At 40.2% G+C, this 21178-nt stretch overlaps 1 protein-coding gene across 8 annotated transcripts in view; it reads left to right on the top strand.

Annotated features, from left to right (window-relative positions):
• CREB5 (cAMP responsive element binding protein 5) overlaps nucleotides 1-15343 on the top strand; it is a 439607-nt gene extending 424264 nt beyond the window's left edge. For all 8 annotated transcript variants that reach the window (XM_061414267.1, XM_061414264.1, XM_061414263.1 and 5 more), the window contains 2 exons: nucleotides 7793-7901; nucleotides 8794-15343. In XM_061414267.1, coding sequence (XP_061270251.1) covers nucleotides 7793-7901; nucleotides 8794-8957 — 273 coding nt within the window. In that variant the 3' untranslated portion in view covers nucleotides 8958-15343. The remainder of the gene's footprint in view (nucleotides 1-7792; nucleotides 7902-8793) is intronic.
• Nucleotides 15344-21178: the final 5835 nt, after the last annotated feature.

Raw genomic sequence — 21178 nt, 5'->3', positions numbered from 1 at the left:
GACCCTGCCCACCTAAGTTATAGGGCTGAGAGCAGAAGCTTTGGTCAGACAGAGGTTGAAACTCTTGTTCAGCACCTCCTTGCAGTGTTAAATCTCTCTGGCTCTTAGTTTCCTCATCTGTAAAATGGGAATAATAACCTCATAAAGTTGTTGGGAGGAATAAATGAACTAATAGTCTGCAAAACTGTTTGCACAATGCCTGGCACATAGTAAGTCTTCAACTAGAAGGCAGCCCTTTCTGTTCCCTGGGTGAGCAGGTTGCTTCAGCTTACACTAGATTGTCTGTATTTTTGTTTAATGGAAGAAAAGTTTGTGTAGATTATTTTGCTTCATAAGAAAAGGCACACGTTTCTACCTCATTTTCAGACTTGACAAGATTTGAATCTTGCGTTATTTTTGCTTTCTCATGGGTGACTCACTGAGGGACATTTCATAACAAGGCCAATTCTAGGAGCATTTGAGAAACTCTGGTACCTGGGGCGTCTCCAGCAGGCTTCATGTCATACAAAAGATGCAGTTCAGGGCATTTGTTCCCACACAGAAAGGAGGACACTGTTCACCAGCCCAAGAAAAAAACAAGTATTAGATATGTGACAAGCAGCCCAAGGATAAGAGTAAAATTGTAGATTAGAGCCCAGTGCTTCCAGGAATAAAGAAAACAGCTAAAGATGGAGATAAGAGGGGAAAGTGCCCAAAATAGAGAAAGTCTGCTCCTCGGGAGTTCATAGGTCATCTTCACCCACTCCCACATCCTCTGTGGATCCTTAGAAAGGAGCAATTAGGGTGCCAAACCTCCAAAGCCTTCGCATGTTTAATTCCATTAAATGGAAATGACCTTAGGACATTCAGTGTACAAACTGAAAAGTATACAAGAAAGTTTGGGTTATTCATGGACTGACTCTTGTAATTTATGGATGTTCACTCTTCCCTCCCCGCCTCAAACTTATCATTCTTTTAATGATGGACATGAGAAAGAAACTGGGAAACATATACAGTAGATATGGGGGAAGTCACACTAGCTTGTACGAACCTTGGATAAAGGTGGAGACTCTATTCTTACCCTCTTACCCGACCACCTACCCCCTTTTTCTAGTGTTAGGTCTAGCCTGAAGAGTTCCTTAGTGTCTGTACTCAGTATTTGTTTGTTGAATAAATGAATGAGCTCCCCATCACTAGAGTGTCCAAGAACTAGCTGCCTGACTACTTGGCAAAGATGTGATTTAAGGGAATCAAGCCACAGAGTTTGGCTGAACACAGACATCTCTCTGAAGCCACTCTGACTTGAAAGTCTGTAATTCTAGAATCTGGCAGGCATAGTCATATGTGAGAAGCTTTTAGGTGGAATGTGGGTAGGCACTTTTAACATTAATAATCGTCTGTTAATTTTTATGTGTATTGAAAAATGTAATCAGAACATCAAAACTTCAGTTTCACAGATTATTTTTGGTCAGGGCCAGGCTAAATCATTTTTAAAAATGAGTTAATTTGTACAAACATGTTAAGTAAATACAAGTTCTGGTGAATGTGACCTAGCAAATATCACAGCAGTGGTTTTCTAATGACTGAAATGTGAGCATCCCTGGAATTTGCTACCAGTTCTGAGGTCTGCAAGAGGACCATGAACGGGTGCAGGTTTTCTCAATCTTGGCACTATTACCAAGAATAATAATTATCAATTATTCTTTGTTATCAATTATTCTCCTGTGCATTGAACTTATTTACCAATACCCTTGACCTCTACCCACTAGATATCAGTAGCACCCTCCACCCCACCCCTAAATTTTGACAGCCAAAAAGCCTCTAGACATTGTCAAGTACCCTCTGTGGGGGCTTAAAATTACCCCTGATTGAGACCCACTGAGCTAGATGGAGGAGCCCTGAATAGCCAGCTGACAGTAATCAGATGCTGAGAAATTTTATATCAATTTTAACTAAAATGAGTCCTTGCAGAATGACTCCAGGGTATCGACTGTCACCCTAGACCCTGAAGACATGGGGCAGGGGGGGTCATAGCAGCCAGCCAGGGAGACAAAGGATGTTGGTTACTTTGAGGTCAGATGGGTTCACGCCTTGACATAGGCATATATGTTTTAGCATTTACTTAACCTATAAGATATTAACATATAAGGTAAACATTTCCTTTATGAGAACAGAATCTATTAATTATCACATTGTAAGAGCAAAAATGGCTAAGGATAAAAGATACTAGAAATCTAATCTCTGAAAACCAGAAAAAAAAGTCTCATTCAACAGGCACCAATATTTTTGGTTGTTAAAGCAGTGCCTGAGGAAGGACAGTCTCTGAAAAGGCTGAGTTGTTGGTGTTTTCCAACCACTGCTTTGCTTCAGAGGGACAGAGACCACAGGGGTTCCGTGTCTTCGGGGATGCTGAGAGCTCTCTATCAGGCCATGTGATGCTGGAGAGGAGATGCAGATTCTGCTACCTTTGAATGACCCCTCTCTCTCTCTCACTGGACCTTTGTCAAAAGAAAAAGGTGTCTCTCTTGAGGCTGATCCAGTGAGTCAAATTTTAAGTAAACAGAAATGGAAGGTGCTAAACAAACAAACTCTCGCCAAAAGGAATATCCAAGGTCTGGATGGCCAGCTGCCACCTTTGAGTTGTTTTCCAGCATAGAACCTTCTGGTTAGGCTGCAGAGCTTCAGATTGGAAAAATCAGAGCTGAGCAAACAAAATCAACTCCCAAAATTCATTTCCTCATCTCACAACAAATCTCTGCCCAAGAGGTCAATGCAAGTATAGGAGTTATGGGGAATATTAAAAACCACCAATTTTACATTTTATTTAGGAAGAAACTGAGGCTCGGAGGACATGAGGAGTCTTCCCAAAAGTCACACAACAAGCAAGTAGTAGGATGAAGACCCAAGCAAGGCTTCTCTTGACCTAACCCACTGCTCTGTGATCTTTCATTCTAGAAAGTTCTTAAACTACGAAAGAATCCACATTCTTTTCACTGAGAGAGTAGCTAAGATCAGTTCTAACTTCACCAACGGCTAATGTGGTACTCAGTGGATTGCTTGTGTTCAGTAGATGATATGGAAATCATCTGGTCACCCATGGAAATAATTGCTTTTCTTTTTCAGTGCAAAGACACATGGCCTAAGTCGCTGCTGAAATTGTCGACACACAAGCCCAGGTTTGGGACTTGGCACAAGAAAAGGCCAGATGGGAACTGTTGCTGTACAAATCGAAAGTCCTTTGTTTTAGAATGAACAAAACCTGGCCTCAGTTAATCTATACGGAAAAAAAAACCAATGGGCAGGGGGACTATGTTGTAGGGATCATTTTGATAATTATGTTTTTGGCATGGACTACTGCTTGCATCAAAAAGCATTCTGAGTTTATCATATTAACAAAATGACATCCCCAAAGCCAAAAACTGAAAATGTAGTTCTTAGGGACTTCTTGGAGTCCTTGTTTCAAGTACGTTACTATAGTGTTGAATGTCTCTATAGGGGTGCTACTTCATCCCAAGGCAACTTTATGGATTTAAGAACAGATTAATCTAACCACATCTATACTCTCACAGTCCCTATTTAAATAGCTAACCTTTTAAGTAGCAAACCCAAACTGGTTTAGAAAAAAGGCAAAAAAAATTAAAGGCTGATTTCAGCAGGAGAATCAATAGTTAAAAAAGAAAGTGTTAGTCTGTCAGTCATGTCTGACTCTTTGCAACCCCATGGACTATAGCCCACCAGGCTCCTCTGTCCATGGAATTCTCCAGGCAAGAATACTAAAGTGGGTAGTCATTCCCTTCTCCAGGGGTTCTTCCCAACCCAGGGATCAAACCCAGGTCTCCTGCATTGCAGGCAGATTCTTTATCTTTGAACCACCTGGGAAGCCCCTCATTACTAATACTTTGCTCTTGCAAAGTGCTTATGTATGAAGACCTATAGTTATAACCTACACAGGGGAGTAAAAAAATTGGTGATTTGCCTCAGTTCATAAAGCAAGGTAATTCAGAATAAGAAAATGCCTGCAGAAGTCCTGTGTGTGTTTTTTTCCTTAATTTCCCTAGCAGAACTGCAGGCCACTTTTGATTTCTTTCATGCATTTTGAAACATTTGCTGTCTGATTGTTCTCTTCCAAAATGTATTCAAGGTGACTTCTAGTAATGTTACCTTGAAAAGAATTTTTGTTTACAATGTGTCTAGTGTTTGTGTATTTCCTACATCATTGGTCTATCAGCATAGATTGATATCTGTCAGTACCTATCAATATGGATGGATGATGCTTGTGCATAGTGAACTCTGCTTCCTCTAGGGCAGTGATTCTCAACCTTTCTTAACTCAGAGGCTCCCTTATGGAATCTGAGGAAGGCTCTAATAGACTCTCACAATGTACATGTGAGATATGGGCTTGAAATTTTCCACAAAAGTGAAACCATAAATATTCCTTTGGAATCTGCCCTGATAAGATGTGGAAGTAAAGGGGATGCTAGAACTGGCTCCCTTAGGAAACGTAAGACTTGATATCTGAGCCCATTTGAGAATACCAAAAGCAGTTAATTAGTGAATTAAAAATCCAGATGGAGACCTTCATTAGATTATTAGGTAATTAGCATTCTCAATAGAAAGTGACACAGAAACATAGAATAAAAAACTGGGACTTCCCTAGAGATCAGTGGTTAAGACTTCATGCTCCCACTGCAGGGGACACAGTTTCAATCCCAGGTCTGGGAAATAAGAATAAAAAACTATCTTACAGAAAATAACTAGAAAACTAGTCCAACCACCTTGTTTTACACTAGGTTGGTATAGCAATTGGGGAAGCCAAACCTTGTTATTCTCAACCCTCATTTGAGAGTTCCTTTTTCTACTGGAAGTTTCCCCGTGAATTTCTGTTGTTTTTATGGCCATTAGACTTTTATTTAGTCCTTATCAGCATCATATTTATGTGTGCATGATATAAATGAGACAGAGGCTAATAGTTCTGTCTATGGAGAATATTAATTAACATTCATTTTCCAGTTATAACATAGCTAAATGATTATATATTACTTTAAGAAATATGTCCATATTCACATATATCTTTAAATGGTCAATCATCACGGTGATTTTAAATAATGGTTAGTCATCTCCAGGTTCCTATATTTTTACAGACTCTCACTACCCCCAGGGCTTCAGGTTCTATACTAACAACATATTGTTTTATTAATAAAGTGCTTTGCTATCTATAGACAAAAATGCCACTAAAATCATCACATTTCACTTTGAGGCCAAATATATACACATTCATGGAGAAGGCAATGGCACCCCACTCCAGTACTCTTGCCTGGAAAATCCCATGGACGGAGGAGCCTGGTAGGCGCCAGTCCATGGGGTCGCTAAGAGTTAGACACGACTGAGCGACTTCACTTTCACTTTTCACTTTCATGCATTGGAGAAGGAAATGGCAACCCACCCCAGTGTTCTTGCCTGGAGAATCCCAGGGACGGGGGAGCCTGGTGGGCTGCCGTCTATGGGGTCGCACAGAGTCGGACACGACTGAAGCAATTTAGCAGCAGCAGCAGCAGCATATACACATTCATACATCTTAGTTTTCTCTTTCTCGTTTTTTTGTTCAGTTTGTTTCTGTTTTTAACCAGGGGTTGCCTTATACTTGATGGTCTAAAAGTACCTTTCTTTTACACAGGCTATTTTAAGCAGAAGGAGACCTGGGAAAAGCAAGGAAGACTGTCTGAATTTACATGAGCATAAAATCAGAGGGAAAAAAATCATGTTTAAGGCTGAAATAAATTGTCCTATAAATAAAGTTGTCCTGTTGACCCCCAAAGTGACAAGGGTCACTTTCAGCTTTGACGGGGCCCATTATCAATCATACTTATTTGGAGGTGGAAGCGCAGCTCACCTTCCTGAACGTTCTCAAATTTAAGAGCAATTTTCCTGTGAAATTAAGTGACGTATTCATCATGAATGCTAATTTATCAGATAGGCATTCTTTTAAAATTTTTATTATAGTTACTTTATAATGTTGTGTTAGTGTCAGGTGTACAGCAGTGACTCTATTATACATATACATATATCCATTCTTTTTTAGATTCTCTTCCCATGCAGGTTTTTACAGAATACTGAGTAGAGTTCCCTGTGCTATAAAGTAGGTCCTTATTAGTTATTTTGTATATAGTAGTGTATTTATGTTTATCCCAGTCTCCTAGTTGATTCTTCCCTCCACCCTTTCATCTGATAGACATTTGTATTTTGTTTAGTTCAGAGAAGAAAGAGAAAAGCCTTTGTAGAAGAGATTTTTATTATTTTTTTATTTATGCTACTCAACATTTGATTGCTTATAATGTATTTTGCAAATGAATTTGGAAATAGGAAGTATTCTTTGAAACAACTTTCCAAAAAAATTTTTAATTAACTTCTAGAATTCCAAACTTACTCTCCTAGGTGATAAATACATGCCTGAAAAGCCAAGTTCATATTGAAAGTGTAGATACAACTTAATGACAGCAATGTTAAAACACCTTTTTCTGCATGCTTTTTTAAAGTCTCTTTCATGTGGCATGTAATGCCTGGCAGTCACAAAGAACACTGGTCAAAGAGAAGGTATTATTTATCACAACTGTAAAACGGCTTATGTGAGCTAGTGCTACATTTACAGTTTACTTTTATCAAGTGGAAGCACCTTGGAAGAGTCTATTCTACATTTATACAGTTGTCCCTGTGTATTGGCTAGCCTCAGATACCATAATCCATTTATGCTCAAGTCCCATAGTCAGCCCTCTGTATCTGTGGTTCTGCATCCTCAGACTTAGTCAACTGCTAATCATGTAGCACTGTATCTATGGAAAAATCCACATAGTAGTAGACAACTGTGCTTGTAGACAATGGTGCCACATACATTATTCCACAAACTATGAACCTTGAACCTGTCTTTTAAAATTACTACATAAAGTGGAGATGTGAGATACTTACCTAAGTCAATTTTTAAGATGCACACACAATCCACAATACCCTGATATTGAGGGGGAAAGGAGTTTATATAGACTGAAATTAGCCAAACTAATCAATGAACCAATCAAATTAATTCCATCACGGTCCTAAACTCTGTTGTCCTTTGCCTGCCTGGACTAACCCGATTCCACTAGTAGAGGACCAGCATTTGCAGCATATCCTTCCATGCCTTCTCCTAAGTGGCATCAGGCATAGGGACGTGCTCTGTTGAATTGTAGCCTATTAAGAACTTTGAGGGAATCAGCTTATTCTGAGGGCATTTAAGTTTGAAGTGAACCATCCCGCCACACAATTCTTCCCAGTGTCTCACCTTCACCTTCTACTCATGATCAGTGTTAGCCTGTAAGGTAGCCTGAAGATAATTGCCATGAGAGCTAAATGTAATGAATGCATAGTATGTGCTAGACATTGCTGTGCGTATTTGCTTCTATTACCTCATTTAATCCCCACAACAACTCAAAGAACTTTCTACTATTTTCATCCCCATCCAAGGTTGTTGGAACTTAGCTGGGTTATGTTACCTGCCTAGAGTCACGCAGTCATTGTAGAATGGAGAGTTCCCACCCAAGTAACTTTTCATAGAATTCAGCTCTTGATTGAAAACCTAGTCTCTTCAGAAAGCCCCTGGTAAGACTGAGGGACAAATTGAAGGCAAGCTACACATTTTCAGGTGAATCTTGTTGTATAATAATGGTATTAATGTCATTCAGATGTAACAGAAGTATACCAGTTCAGTGTTGAAAGTGCATGGGGCCTTTGGTTTGTCTTCTCTGGTCATGTCTTCTTAACATGATGCTGATCTGTCTCTTTCCAGAACGAAGTGTCCATGTTGAAGAACGAGGTGGCACAGCTGAAGCAGCTGTTGTTAACACATAAAGACTGCCCCATAACAGCCATGCAGAAAGAATCACAAGGATATCTCAGTAAGTCATTGACTTTTTTGCTTTTTTTTAAGTGTCCAGGTTTTTGCCACTAGTTTCATATTGGATTTATTGAAAGAACAAAAGTAAAGTCTAGACTGCACACCTAGGTGGATAAAGTGCAAGAATTCTTGAGCAGCTGCCAGACTACTGCACCAGGGGGAATCCTTCTTTTCCGACCCTTGTTCATCACCACGCCCACCACCTCTTGATCATTTATGGCTAGACATTCCCTGGCATTTCATGTTGTAAAAATCCCACCAAATTCCAATTTTGCAGCCAGTAGGAGCCCAATTACCAGTGGGCTAGCAGTTTTTTATGGGCTGGGAAACAGGCTTCAGATGAATCATATCCAGTGCCCCAGGATACGCTGCCTGTTATTCACTGGGCTGAAAAGCGAGTGAGCTTGTCTCAGTTTACCAGTAGGTAAAGTGGATCCCTTTTTCTAGATCCCAATATTGGAACCTGGAACATCAATAGGTTCAATGCTAATTCAGTAGGGAACAGTGGGAGGAGCGGGGATTTACAGCTGAAGGTCGTTTTCTTTTCAAATAATTTTTTAGATTGAGCAGCACAGATTCTCCCACCACATGTGAGTATTTTTCCACATTTGATATACGTATGGATCTTTGAAAAGACAAGATAGGGACTTCACAGGCCGTGACTCAAACACATCCAGTCATGTTGCTGACCTAGAAGGCATGGCTTTGTTGGTAACTGTAAACTGGGAAGGCATAGCTTTGTGACCGACAGTTGAAAGTTTTGAAATTAACCTCCCAGAGAAAATGCATGTCACACATTCTATTTCTAGCAAACCCCTAGCAACATTTTTGAGTAGTCTCCGAGCCCACCCCAGGAAAGAGCTATATTGGTGTGTTTGTGTGCTTTTTCCTAGGTCCAGAGAGTAGCCCTCCTGCAAGTCCCACCCCCGCATGCTCGCAGCAGCAGGTCATCCAGCATAACACCATCACCACTTCCTCGGCAGTCAGCGAGGTGGTAGGAAGCTCCACCCTCAGCCAGCTCACCACTCACAGAACAGACCTGAACCCCATCCTCTAAAATCTGTGGGTCGCACCTTGCCTTCAAGAAGAGCTGTTGCATATCCTGCGTCCTTTCTTTTAAGGGCATTTTTAGAATTAACTCAGACCTGGAAGACTCCTCAGCCCTTCAAAGACTGGCTTTCATTTTTATAGTTATTATGGAAATGTTGTCTTTTATACTTAGTTATATAAGAAAAAAGGGAGTTATGCAATTAATAATCTATCAGCTTGGGAAATGCTTTGGTGCTTTTCTCCAATTTTCTGGTACCAGTTACTTGTTTATAAACTGAACTCTTTCTGTACATAGTCATGGTTTCATTCTTATCAGTCAAACCCTTTGCCTGAAATGTTGAATCTTGTTAAACTGCAGCTTTTAGCCAAAATGAGGCGTGCATAGATGTCCAGTAAACAGATTGCAAGGCGACTGGGGGGTGGAGTCTGATGACATCATAACTCATGTTGAGTTTGTGCTATGATGTCACCAGAATGCCAGGTAAACATAGAGCCTTTTCCACAACTGTTTCTCTTACTATTAAAAAAATATTAATAGAAGCTCCATTGATGTCCAAATAAAATCAGCAAGGATCTCGCCACTCCTCCTCCTCCTCTTGGTCCACTTCCTTGACTACCCAATTTTCCTTTCCATTTCCACTTTACCTGGGCTCCCTGTTGACTTTTTATTGTTACTTTCTTCTATTTTATTTTTTCCCTTTAGCATTGCATGTAAAGAAGAAAATAATGTTTAAAGGAAAAAAAAACCCTAATGTGGACCTAGCCATGGCTTCCCTTGCATGTGACCCACAGCTGGAGTTCATTCAACTCTTGCTTTTTACACAAGAGTAACCAGGAGACATTTAATGTGCCTGATTTAATGTTTTTAATAATCAGAACAAATAAAAGGTGGCTTAGCCACAGGTGAAGCACTGTTGAATGCCAGCTGTGGAGACACTAGGGAAGGGAGCTTTATAAGCCTCAATTGTGAAAGTCCAAATTACGATGCAAGGCTATAACATCACACCCTCAAATTACAACTGGTTTTATATGGCCTGTCTATAATGTCGAAAATCCATGTACTATATAATAATGCAGAAGGGCTCTATTCACTACACGGATTACATTGTTCAGTCATCAGCTGCTAATAGCCTAAGATTTATTATTTTTTTTTCTTAAGCCTATGGAATCGTCTTTGCTGTTCTGGTGGGTGAAAGTGGACAAACTACTGGAGGAACAAAGAGAGAAAGAAAACCTCATGTTTCCGTAGAGCTGCTCTCAGCCCTTCCACCACAGTTAAAGCACTCTGGCTGTTGAAAGGATCCCATGGATATGGCTACTCCACTCTTCTGCATAATTCTGGTTTACATTTTCAGCAACTCTTCTGGACTTTCCCATTATAAAAAGCAGACAGTTGTGCCTCCTTGAAACAAGCCATTTTACTTGGTGAAGGTTTTCATATCACAACTCACAAGTAATGGGGGCTAATGTTTCCTCTAGTGCTCTAGGCAGGGCTGGTGTTTCATCTCTATGTGAATGCTTGACCTCCAAACATGAGTGTGTGTGTGTGTGTGTGTGTGTGTGTGTGAGAGAGAGAGAGAGAGAGAGAGAGAGAGAGAAAGGGAGACAGAGACAGAGAGAGACAGACAGAGAGAGGGGAAGATTATGGGATTTAAAAGAACAGTATTTTACAAAATGTGTAGCTTTTTTAAGAGTTCAGAATAGGGAAGGATGTGATTTTTTTTCTCTTACTGTAGTATAATAATCTATTTTGGAGGAAAAAAGAAAATATAAGGGTCATGAAGCATGGTTTTTATAACTAGTTTTAGTTTTATCTAATAACTTGCTTTTTAAATCAATATTTATCAACAATCTTTTCATGTATGCAGTGCTTTCAAAAAGAAAGTTTTGAGTTTCCAGGAAAACTCATAACTTGGATATATGATCTAAAAAAATCAAAACAAAAACAAAAGCAAAAAAAAAAGAGAAAAGAGAAAAAAAGAAAAAAACAAACAAGAAAAGGATTTTCTATTATATTTTAGACAAACATATCATTTTTAAGTATTTTAAATACTGAATTCATGATTGTTTTATTTTGTTTTGAATCCCAGCAGAAATAGCTAAATGGTTTAACCAAACTGGCTTCATAAGAAGTTTAGGATTTAGCTCAAAAAAGCAGTTAATAGCCTTATCTCTATTTTGAAATCAAAAATAATTTTTTTCTAAACTCCTTCCTAGGACCATTTAGGTGTCCCCCTTAAAAGGAGAAAGAGCTCATTGAAATATTTGTTTGGGTTTTTAAATTTTTATTTTATTTTTGTTTTGCTTTAAGTGAAAAATATTTTCTTTCTTTCCTGCATGCATAGCACTTAATGAAATGGATTTTTTAAAAATCCACTGGTGATATCAGAATGTCCAAGGAGTGGGCTGTCACTAAAATTATGGTTTACTTTACTTCTGTTCCACCTCTTAATTGAAATATTTAGTTGTGAAACCGAAAGCCTCTGCAGTTAAGAACTTGCCTGAGTTTTCTTAATTCAGCAACTTGACAGTTTGACTGATGTGCATTATGTATAGCTCAATTATGTCTGTTTTTTATGCTAAGTAGGCAAACCAACCACACACACGTTAGCAAATGGGCCTCAACGTATAATTAGAATACACTGTCTTCTTGTTATACTCAGGGCCTTTAGGTATGTTCATTAGTGGTGTGGAAATAGATTAAATGGAAGATGCCAGCGAGTCGTCAGCGCTTCTTGAAATCCTGAGCAGAAAGGCTCACTGGTCAAATCTAGCGCTCAGCTTATCAATATGAAATATTTCACTTGAAAGCCTGGCTTTCATCAGACCATCATAGAATCATTGGTCTGCCTGAACATCTATCCTTCTTGCCCCACACTTTTTGCCAATCTGAGGAAACATTCTGCCCTGTTCTCCCCTCCCTCCCAGCTACTAGGCCACTCATTCATATTGTCATAGATGGGTTGCAGTGACCTTCAGCGCACGCATGCTAGGAGGGGAGGGCTGGCAGCAATGCGCTGCCTCTCCTTGTTCCCAGGTGGGTTGCTATCAGCAGAATCTGCCTTTGAAGACACTACCAACTTGGCCTGGAAACTTCCACAGCACCTCCCCTGCCTCCTGTGATGGGAACTAGCTTCCAAGATAGGGACACCTGATAGTGTTCCTGCCGCGTTGGTTGTCACCTACTCTGAGCTATTCCCATCTCAATTGTTCCTCCTAAAGACATTTTTCAACATATATGGGGACAGTAGACTGGAAATCCTTCCTGTGGATGAATGCACTCATTTTAAGGCCTGGTGTGAGGTTGAATGTTTTCCCTTTTCCCTTCCCCTCAGCCCTCTCCTGTCTCCGCACATCAGTGTTTACCCGTCGGAGTCTTTACGCGGCCTGTGGGGATGAGCAATTTGTATGCTGTCACTGCCTGCGTCCTTATCACAAGGGTTACTTACTCGGAGCAGTTGCTGTTTGGAGCCTGTCGGGTTCATGAAATCAAGCGCAGCACGTGTTCTGAACGGAGGGGCATCCACAGTGAATGTTCAGGTAGTTGTGCTCTGTTAGTTCAGTAAATCATCGTGTGTCAGTTGAGTTTGTCATTAAAATCAACCAGCTGTGAGAAAAGACCAGCCATTGGCTGGGGGGTTTTAAGCATCTATAACTGCTATAAACCTAGCCATCCAGTTAGGATAGAATGTGCTTCTTTCTGGTTAATAAAAACCATCTAAGAAAATATATATGTATGTATGTGTGTATACAGTGGAATTCAAGGACCAAAGCAAAATTTGAACAGGAATCTATTAATTTAGAATTTTATAAGATATTTATTAATAAATGTTATTTTTAAACATTCCATTTGAACAATATTCTTCTGTAGGCTCTACTTGTTTTTAAAGGATTAGTTCTTAATTAACTACTCTCGATGTGTATATCTTCCTTTTTCAGGGTTTCAAATGGCTGTTCTCCATCATCTGGTGGAAATGTCTGTTTAGCTTTCTGTGCATAGAAATTTCAAGGATTTTTATTGTTCTGTGAGTTGTTTTTTAATCTATGTTCAGAACAGTTTTAAATCATCTATTTCTTTTTTTTTTTTTTTCACTTGTAAAGTAAGCTCTTTCCTTTAGGAAGCAGAGTTCAGCTAAAGGGAATCTGTAACTATAACTGGAACAGCTCTCTTGTTAAAGTGTAAAAACAGCTTCATCTCTGCTTCTCCCCACTGCACTCCAACTTCCTAGAATGCCTTGCACTATTTAGCCTTGTTGGTGCTTTTCTTGTCCCTTCGCAAACCGTGTGCAGTAGCTTTAAGCCATTCAAGTTCCATTATGCAGTGTATCTGAGAAGGGAAAGGAAACGACATGTTTAAATTGGAATAAAAATGTGCCTATGCGAACAGTAGCGACTTAGAATCTCTCTTCTGCTTTTAAAATAATTTATATTTTAAAATTGCACTTTAGCGTTTGTAATCTTTGTCAGTTTCTCTCGTTCTCTTTCGAACCTCCTCCCTGTCCTCAAACTTGCCTTCACTCTTTCCTTCCCAGCCCCCTACCTCCCCCAAGCTTCCTCTAAGGCTCTGAACTACATCATTTAAAATATTTTATGGAATATGTGCCCCAGGTACATTTGTGTGCATTCACCAGTAGCATAGCCAAGACGCGTTACTCACATCCGCCTAGGTGAAGCCTGCTACGAGAATGCCAAGGAAAAGAGCCAGTTTATACTCTTTATCCCTTTATTCATAGCATGATTTTTTCAAATGTTATGTAACAGACATGAAGCAGCAACTATGCTATACTTAAGAATTTTCTATCTCATCCTCCAAACCAAAGTGTCCTGAAGGAGCCAGGAGACTTATTCTTTTGTGCGTCACTGTGCATGTTGGACTGAGGTCCTCACCATCGTCTCTTTGGGCTGCTGAAAAAACTGTGGCCCTAACCATTTCATTCTTGGTTTCAAAAATACAGTGTTGCCTTGTACCGTAATTAGGGACAGCACCTCTTTTTTACAATTATAATCTAAGAAAGGACAAGAAGACACTGAAGCAATAAACTTAAAAGTAAAATCCAATACCAAAACAAACAAAAGAAACAAACAGAAAAAAACCCTTGCTCATCATGTTGTGAAATTGAAGAAGTGGATGTCCATTCAAAATATTTTACTATTTCTTGTGGAGTTTTTCAGTGATGTAATGCTTATAGCCAAATTGCTTAAAGAGCATTTATATATTTTTTTTCTCATAAATTGTCTATTTTTTAAAAAAAAAAGCTATTTAACCACAAATTGAAGAGGGTGGGGGTAAGGCCAAATCGCCAGCATTTGTTAAAAGATTAATACTCTTAAGTGGCGCTCTGATACCTTTCCAAGTTTATCATCACAGGGGGATCAATAATTATCAGCTGTTCTATTTAGACCAACTTACAACATCTAGCTCATTAGAAGCCAGGATTTGGAAAGCTCTTCCGAAGCCATTGAACATTTTCTTACATTGAGTTTCATTTTATAGAACTTTCTAGGATTTTTTTTTTTTTAACAGAATCATTTTAGCCTCAGGACTGAGAATGTGGAGAGCTTGAATAAATTAGCTTTAAATACATCATTAAAATCTTATGCACAATAAGCTCATTAGAATCTAGTTTGCTCCTTTAGAATATCAAGCCTATAGACGCTATAGGACACGATGAAAGGTATCAACCACGCTGAAGTGGAGGGGGTTTCAGACAAAGGGCCCTTCCCCACCAGCCAGCCAGTAGAACAGAAGACCTACTCACCCTTTTTCCTTCTTCGTTCTGCTAAATCCACACCTGCCTCATAGAGAGAGGAGTTCTGCCTTTGAGGTTTGTCTTGGAGAAAAGATAAGCTTGAAATGTTCTCCCTACAGAGGACATGGGATTTGGGATCTTCCGAAAAGCCCCAGGAAAAAAAAATGGATCAGTTCGAATACAGTGTTCTAGGACAATTGGAATATAAGTATTGTCCAAAAATAGAATTAAAAGAAGAAAACAAAGTTAGCATTTTCCTAAGTGTTAACTAAGGAAGTCCTCAAAAAACGGTGCTGTCACTTGGGGCGGGTGGGGTTGTTTGGAATTGTAAACAGCAAAGCATTTGTGTTTGTTTGTCTATTTGTAAAGCAACCACCTTCCTTATTGGAAGGAGAAAAAATTGGGGGTACATACATGTAAATACTTGCAGCAGCATTTAATATGTTTAATTTTATGTTAAGCTTTTTGTTGCATCGTGAAGACATTTATTGTTACCAATGGACAATGAGTTCATTAAGACTGTTCAACTAGGTCAGATTTTTACATCTCTTTATAGCAAGAAGAGACAAGATTTTGTGCATTTGTACAAATGTTAATAATATCACTGCAATTCCAATATAATAAAGCACTTAAATGCAAATAATATATGTACTACCCTTTGTATGGTGAAATTTGCATTGGGGGATAATGACATGTATCCTCACAAGATCTTATCCATGCCTTGGAAACCAAGGCTTAGGCTCCAGGGTGACCATCATCTGGAGAGAGAAGCAGGTAAGATTTTCTCCTTCCCAAATTTTCACTGCTCTCCTACTGCTTCCCCCATCCAACTTCCCAATCGAGGCCACTAGTCTAACACATTTACAGTGGGTACCCTAACCCTAACCCTAACCACACAACTAAACTTCACTTCGGGATCAGCAGATTTTAACACTCAAGAAATCCAGCCAGGGTAAATTTGTGTTTCAGGTATGTCTAGAAACCAAGAATCACATGGTGGCACTCAAGTCCTGGCGTTCTTTATTTGACCTCCAGAGAAGCCCTAACGACGTGTTAGTTAGCCCCTGTACACATGCACTCATACATATAGCCCCTACCTCCAATCTTCCTCTTGTTCCTGCCTTTCTTCCTTTCCTTTATTCTATTATTTTTTTATTCACACTCCTCTTTTTCTTACACTCCATCTGATCTATCAGCATGACAGAATCCAACCATCATTTATCACCAATGTTATTGTTGCAGTTCTGTCCAGACTACCAACGTCTCTCATCTGGATATCTCAGTGCTCTTCTAACTGGCAACCACAGGGAGCCTCTGAAAATGGAAATCAGATGGTATTCCTCTACCACTTAAACCCTGCAAAGACTTCTCTACTCATTCAGAGCAAAAGCCAAATTCTTTACTATCAGGTTCTGTAAAGGTGCCACCTGACCTCACCCTGTTCATTCTCTGAGCTTGTCTCTTACCATTTTCTTTCCCCAGTCACACCTATCCAGCTCCATTAATATCTTTGAGGTCCCTCAAACATTCTCACACTTCTACTGGAGAACCTTTTCACAAATTGTTCATTCCCTCCATCCAGAATATTCTTCCCCCAGATGTCAACCTAGCTCACTTTTTCATCTGTCTCCCTCTCAGTCAAGCCTTTTTCCATCTTATCTAAAATTATATCACCCCCACTCTTCATTCTCATTTGTCTTCTTCAGACTAAATTTTCTATAGCATTTACCGCCATCTTTGGAAGGAATGATGCTAAAGCTGAAACTCCAGTACTTTGGCCACCTCATGTGAAGAGTTGACTCATTGGAAAAGACTCTGATGCTGGGAGGGATTGGGGGCAGGAGGAGAAGGGGACGACAGAGGATGAGATGGCTGGATGGCATCACTGACTCAATGGATGTGAGTCTGAGTGAACTCCGGGAGTTGGTGATGGATAGGGAGGCCTGGCATGCTGCGATTCATGGGGTCACAAAGAGTCAGACACGACTGAGCGACTGAACTGAATTGAACATAATTTATATGGCTTCCCAGGTGGTGCTAGTGATAAAGAACCCACCTACCAATGAAGGAGATGTAAGAGACATGGGTTTGATCCCTGGGTTGAGAAGATCCCCTGGAGGAGGGCATGGCAACCCTCTCCAGTATTCTTGCCTAGAGAATCCCAGGGACAGAGGAGTCTGGCAGGTTTTGGCCCATAGGGTTGCAAAGAGTCGGACACGACTGAAGCGACTTAGCACACATACACAACGTAATTTATATTTAGTTATTATTTTTTATTGTCAGTCTCCACCCCGCAACCCTACCCCCACCCCCAAGCCCAGTAGAATGTAAGCTCCACAAGAGCAAGGGCATTTTCTCTTTTCTTCACCCTTATGACCCAAGACCTAGAACAGTGGCTATACAATGGGCACACCAGAAACATTTGCAAGATAGATGATCTGTTATTTCCTTTGTGCCTGTTCCCTTGTCAGAATGCTCCAACCCAGCAGCCACCTGATTCTGCAGCCACAGCAGTCGAATTTTAAAACCAAGTTCCAGGGCATGTCATCTGACACCTAGTCTGACATTGGGACAGGATATTTGAAAATGGGACAAAAACAATTTGGAATATGGGGGATGGCTGCTGTTCTAATGGCAATCCCATCTGTTACATTTGCATTAAGACCACTCAGTACACTCATAGTTCCCAAGAGAGGCTTTGTAATACCCATCCCACACTTATTTGCAATTTTAAAGCCATTACTATTGGTTAAAAAAATTGTTATGATCCCACATTTATACTTTGAGGATAGACGACTCTAATCTCCACCATGCCTTTCATCCCTGTGTGTCTCTGGGGCTTCATAATGTCCTTTTATCTCACACTTGCTATTGTGGTTGATTATTAGTTGGTTGGATCACATTTTAATTTTGTGTTCCATATTTTCTTATCCGAGAAAAACAGTTTTTTAGCAAGACAACCTTGCACGTGATTTGGTACCTAAGTATCTTCATTATGAGATCATAAAATTCTGGAGAACAGTGGCCTCCCTTTTAAAATAATTGAAAGCAAGGCACTTTGTGAGATCTGTTCCCATGGTAGTAACATCAATTTTAGCAGAACAGGTATGAAAATTTGGCTGCAAAAGAGAAAATATACTGATTTTTAGAAATACAGAGTTTGGGTTTAGATTTGCCCACTTCAGAAGTTACTGCCTTTTGGCAACTGTAGATGATTTTTCAAAATGACTGAAAAGTTGGATAAATAATAACATCTTAAAAACAGTCTTTTAGCTGGTAGATCTAGCAAAACTATTATTATTGTTGTTGTTATTGGAAATGGTTATATTTAAACCTGGAAATTAAGTCATAAACCTTTTAGTAATCACTAAGTTTCATTCTATACTGTGTCTTTGCTTACATCACATTTCCTTGAACAAATTGGAGGCTGAACTGCAACAATGATCAGTGATCTTCCATAAATTTCTTGAAACCAGTATGACTACAACATAGACACAGTGGGCTATAAAATTTCTCCCTTAAGTCACTTTCACCTTCTCAGAAAGAGAAAGTTCCTTTCTACATGTTCTCTTAACTGGATTTAAAAAGGGAAGATCCTACATTTGCAATATGTTCTAATTCCTCAATACTCTTACAGCAAGAAAATTGTTCTGAGTATCTAAACATGATCATTTGTATAGCATTTGCACAGGGTAAGTCCTTGGTCTATGATTATTACATTCGAGTTACCTTAAATGGAACACTTTGTATTTAAATCAGCTCAGATTCTGAGCCTGGCAGGCTACAGTCCATGGGGTTGCAAAGAGTCTGACATGACTGAGCACACAGCACACACACACACACACACACACACACACACACACACTGACTGACCTTCATCCTGTCAACTCCTGGTCAGAGGAGATTTGCTTAAAGAAAGAGACACCCCGTCAAGCAGGCTTGAGTGAAGGCAAAATCCTTAGAAGGGTGTAAGAGGCAGCTCATGGAGCCCAACCAGGTATGGTAACAACTGTGACAACGAATCTGCAAAGTCATTAAATAGCTAATCTTTCAGCTTGTCTTGGTCTCTGAGGCCAGAGGTCTTCTCATTCTGCTCCATCTCTCTCTCTCTTTCCAAACTAGTTTGTATACTCACTTAATTGCTTCTGTGAGGACCCATCATTTCTGCTCCAAAGTGACAGCCTCAGCCTCCAGCATATCTATGGTCTTTCAGTTCTAACACCTAACACCAACTCAATTTCCATATTTCTATTCCAATTCCTCAGGAAAGAGAATCTGATTTACCATATCGGGTCAGGCTTTATCCCTGGTACAATCAACTATGGCTGGGGCAGCAGGGTTAAGTGAACTTAAAGCTCCTGCTTCTGGGGGCTCCCCAGGTTGGCTTCACAGGTGGCACTAGTGGTAAAGAATCCTCTTGCCAATACAAAAGACACAGATTCTATCCCTGGGCCGGGGATATTCCAGAATAGGAAATGGCAACCCACTCCAGTATTCTTGCCTGGAAGATTACATGGGCAGAGGAGCTACAGCCCATGGGGCTGCAAAGCGTTGGGTGCATCCAAGCACACAAACTTCTCGGGGCAGACCAGGATTTCCAAAAAGGGAGTGGGGAGGAGATGATTGCTAAAGAAAAAGAGCTGTTATTTCTAAAATCACCTCAAAGAAATCTAGCCATTTACCCTAAAAACTTACCAAGAGGAAAAAGTGCAGTGAGGAGATAGTGCAAAGGTGGGCACAGAGCTATGTTAACAAGTGTGTGTTGACTGAATAAATGGTTAATAAATCCATGTGTTATTGGAAGCTTGGAACTAAAACAAATTGAATGTTCATTAAACAATAAAAAAATAATTTTACAAAGTTAAGAATTTTTCTGGATACTATGTATGGCTCAGCTTGTAAGGCCATCATATCCAAAACATAAAAACTAACCATCAACAAGAGTGAGAAAGGGTTTGCTCGTCATGTTTTACAACTTCCCACTCTTGCTTTAAACTGACTGATTACACTTACACTTTCCCAATAAGTGTATACTAAGCTCTATTTTTATTATATTCTCCATAGGCGATTCCAGTGTGTCTGTGTTTGTAAGGATGTTGGCATAACATCTCCAGAATGAGGTTAGGAAACACTCTTCTCCTAAAACTCCTGCCAGGTACTATAGTAACTATCTAAAGAAGACCTTATGACAAGGAAATAGGGCAATCCTTATCAACAAGCCTCCAAGAAAGCAATAAGAGTTACTACAAAGGCTAGAATAAGTGAAAATAACAGCCTAAGAATGAGTAAGAATGAATAGTTCTTTATTTTCATTCTAAACTGTCTATTGATTTCCTGAATGATGTTATACCAACACAGTTGTCTTTTCTTTATCTCCGTTGTCAGTATAAATATACACAGAGTGAAGTGGGGATTATTTCTGTGCTGGCTGCAGAGAGAACTCTGCTTAATACTGCTACCATACCTTTTTCTGGAAATTTCTTTCCCTTTACTGCATCCATCTGGCTCTGGCAGGAAACTGATGGCCTAACCCTCTAGCAATAGCTTCTTGATCTAATACTCTGCTCCTGGTGACCTATGAACAACGAGCTCCCACACGTAGGATTCCTAGGTGGCTCAGATGGTAAAGAATCTGCCTGCAATACAGGAGATGCAAGTTCAATCCCTGGGTGGAGAAGATCCCCTGGAGGAGGAAATGGCAACCCACTCCAGTATTCTTGCCAGGAAAATCCCATGAACAGAGGAGAGTGGTGGGCTACAGCCCATGGGATTGCAAAGAGTCAGACATGACTGAGCGACTAACACTTCCACTTTCAACTGGATAAAGGGACAGGGGACCTAGAGAGTCAGCCCCCCCCCACCACTTCATATTTAAAAGATGTAAACTTGGAAGCTACCAGGAGTCAAGTTTCTGCCAGGTAAGGCAACTAGGCCTTAGCAAGACAGAGAAATAAAACCAAAACTACAGAAGGAAGAGGCAGAAAGAGAGCTCTGGAGGTGATTATTTCCTCTTAAAGTGGTCCTTAATGGTTCATGGCAACCACATCCCTCCCCACTGCATGGTTTTACTGCAAAACAGTCCAAGATCCCTTGGATAAATCTCCCCTTTCGCTTAAGCTGGAGAAGGAAATGGCAACCCACTCCAGTATTGTTGCCTGGAGAATCCCGTGGATGGAGGAGCCTGATGGGCTATAGTCCACGGGGTCGCAAAGAGTCGGACACAACTGAGCGACTTCACTTTCACTTCGCTTAAGCTAGGTGGGTTTCTTGGAAGCAGTGGAGGTTGAATTAATGCTCTATCCCCAGAAGCCATGCAAAGGGCTTCTCCAGCCATTCAAGGCTCTGCTGTACAACACAGGAAAGAAGATGTACATTCCTGACCACTGCGAGCAGTCGCAGCTCATTCAAACTCCACGCACCAAGGTACTGCCACACTTGAATATGCGTCACAGGTGGCTCCATAGACCTACAAGCCGCA

This window comes from Bos javanicus, chromosome 4 (genome assembly GCF_032452875.1).
Source record: "Bos javanicus breed banteng chromosome 4, ARS-OSU_banteng_1.0, whole genome shotgun sequence".
Taxonomy (NCBI): Eukaryota; Metazoa; Chordata; class Mammalia; order Artiodactyla; family Bovidae; genus Bos; species Bos javanicus.
The sequence above is the reverse complement of the archived record's forward strand: the minus strand, read 5'-3'. Positions and strand labels throughout refer to the sequence as shown.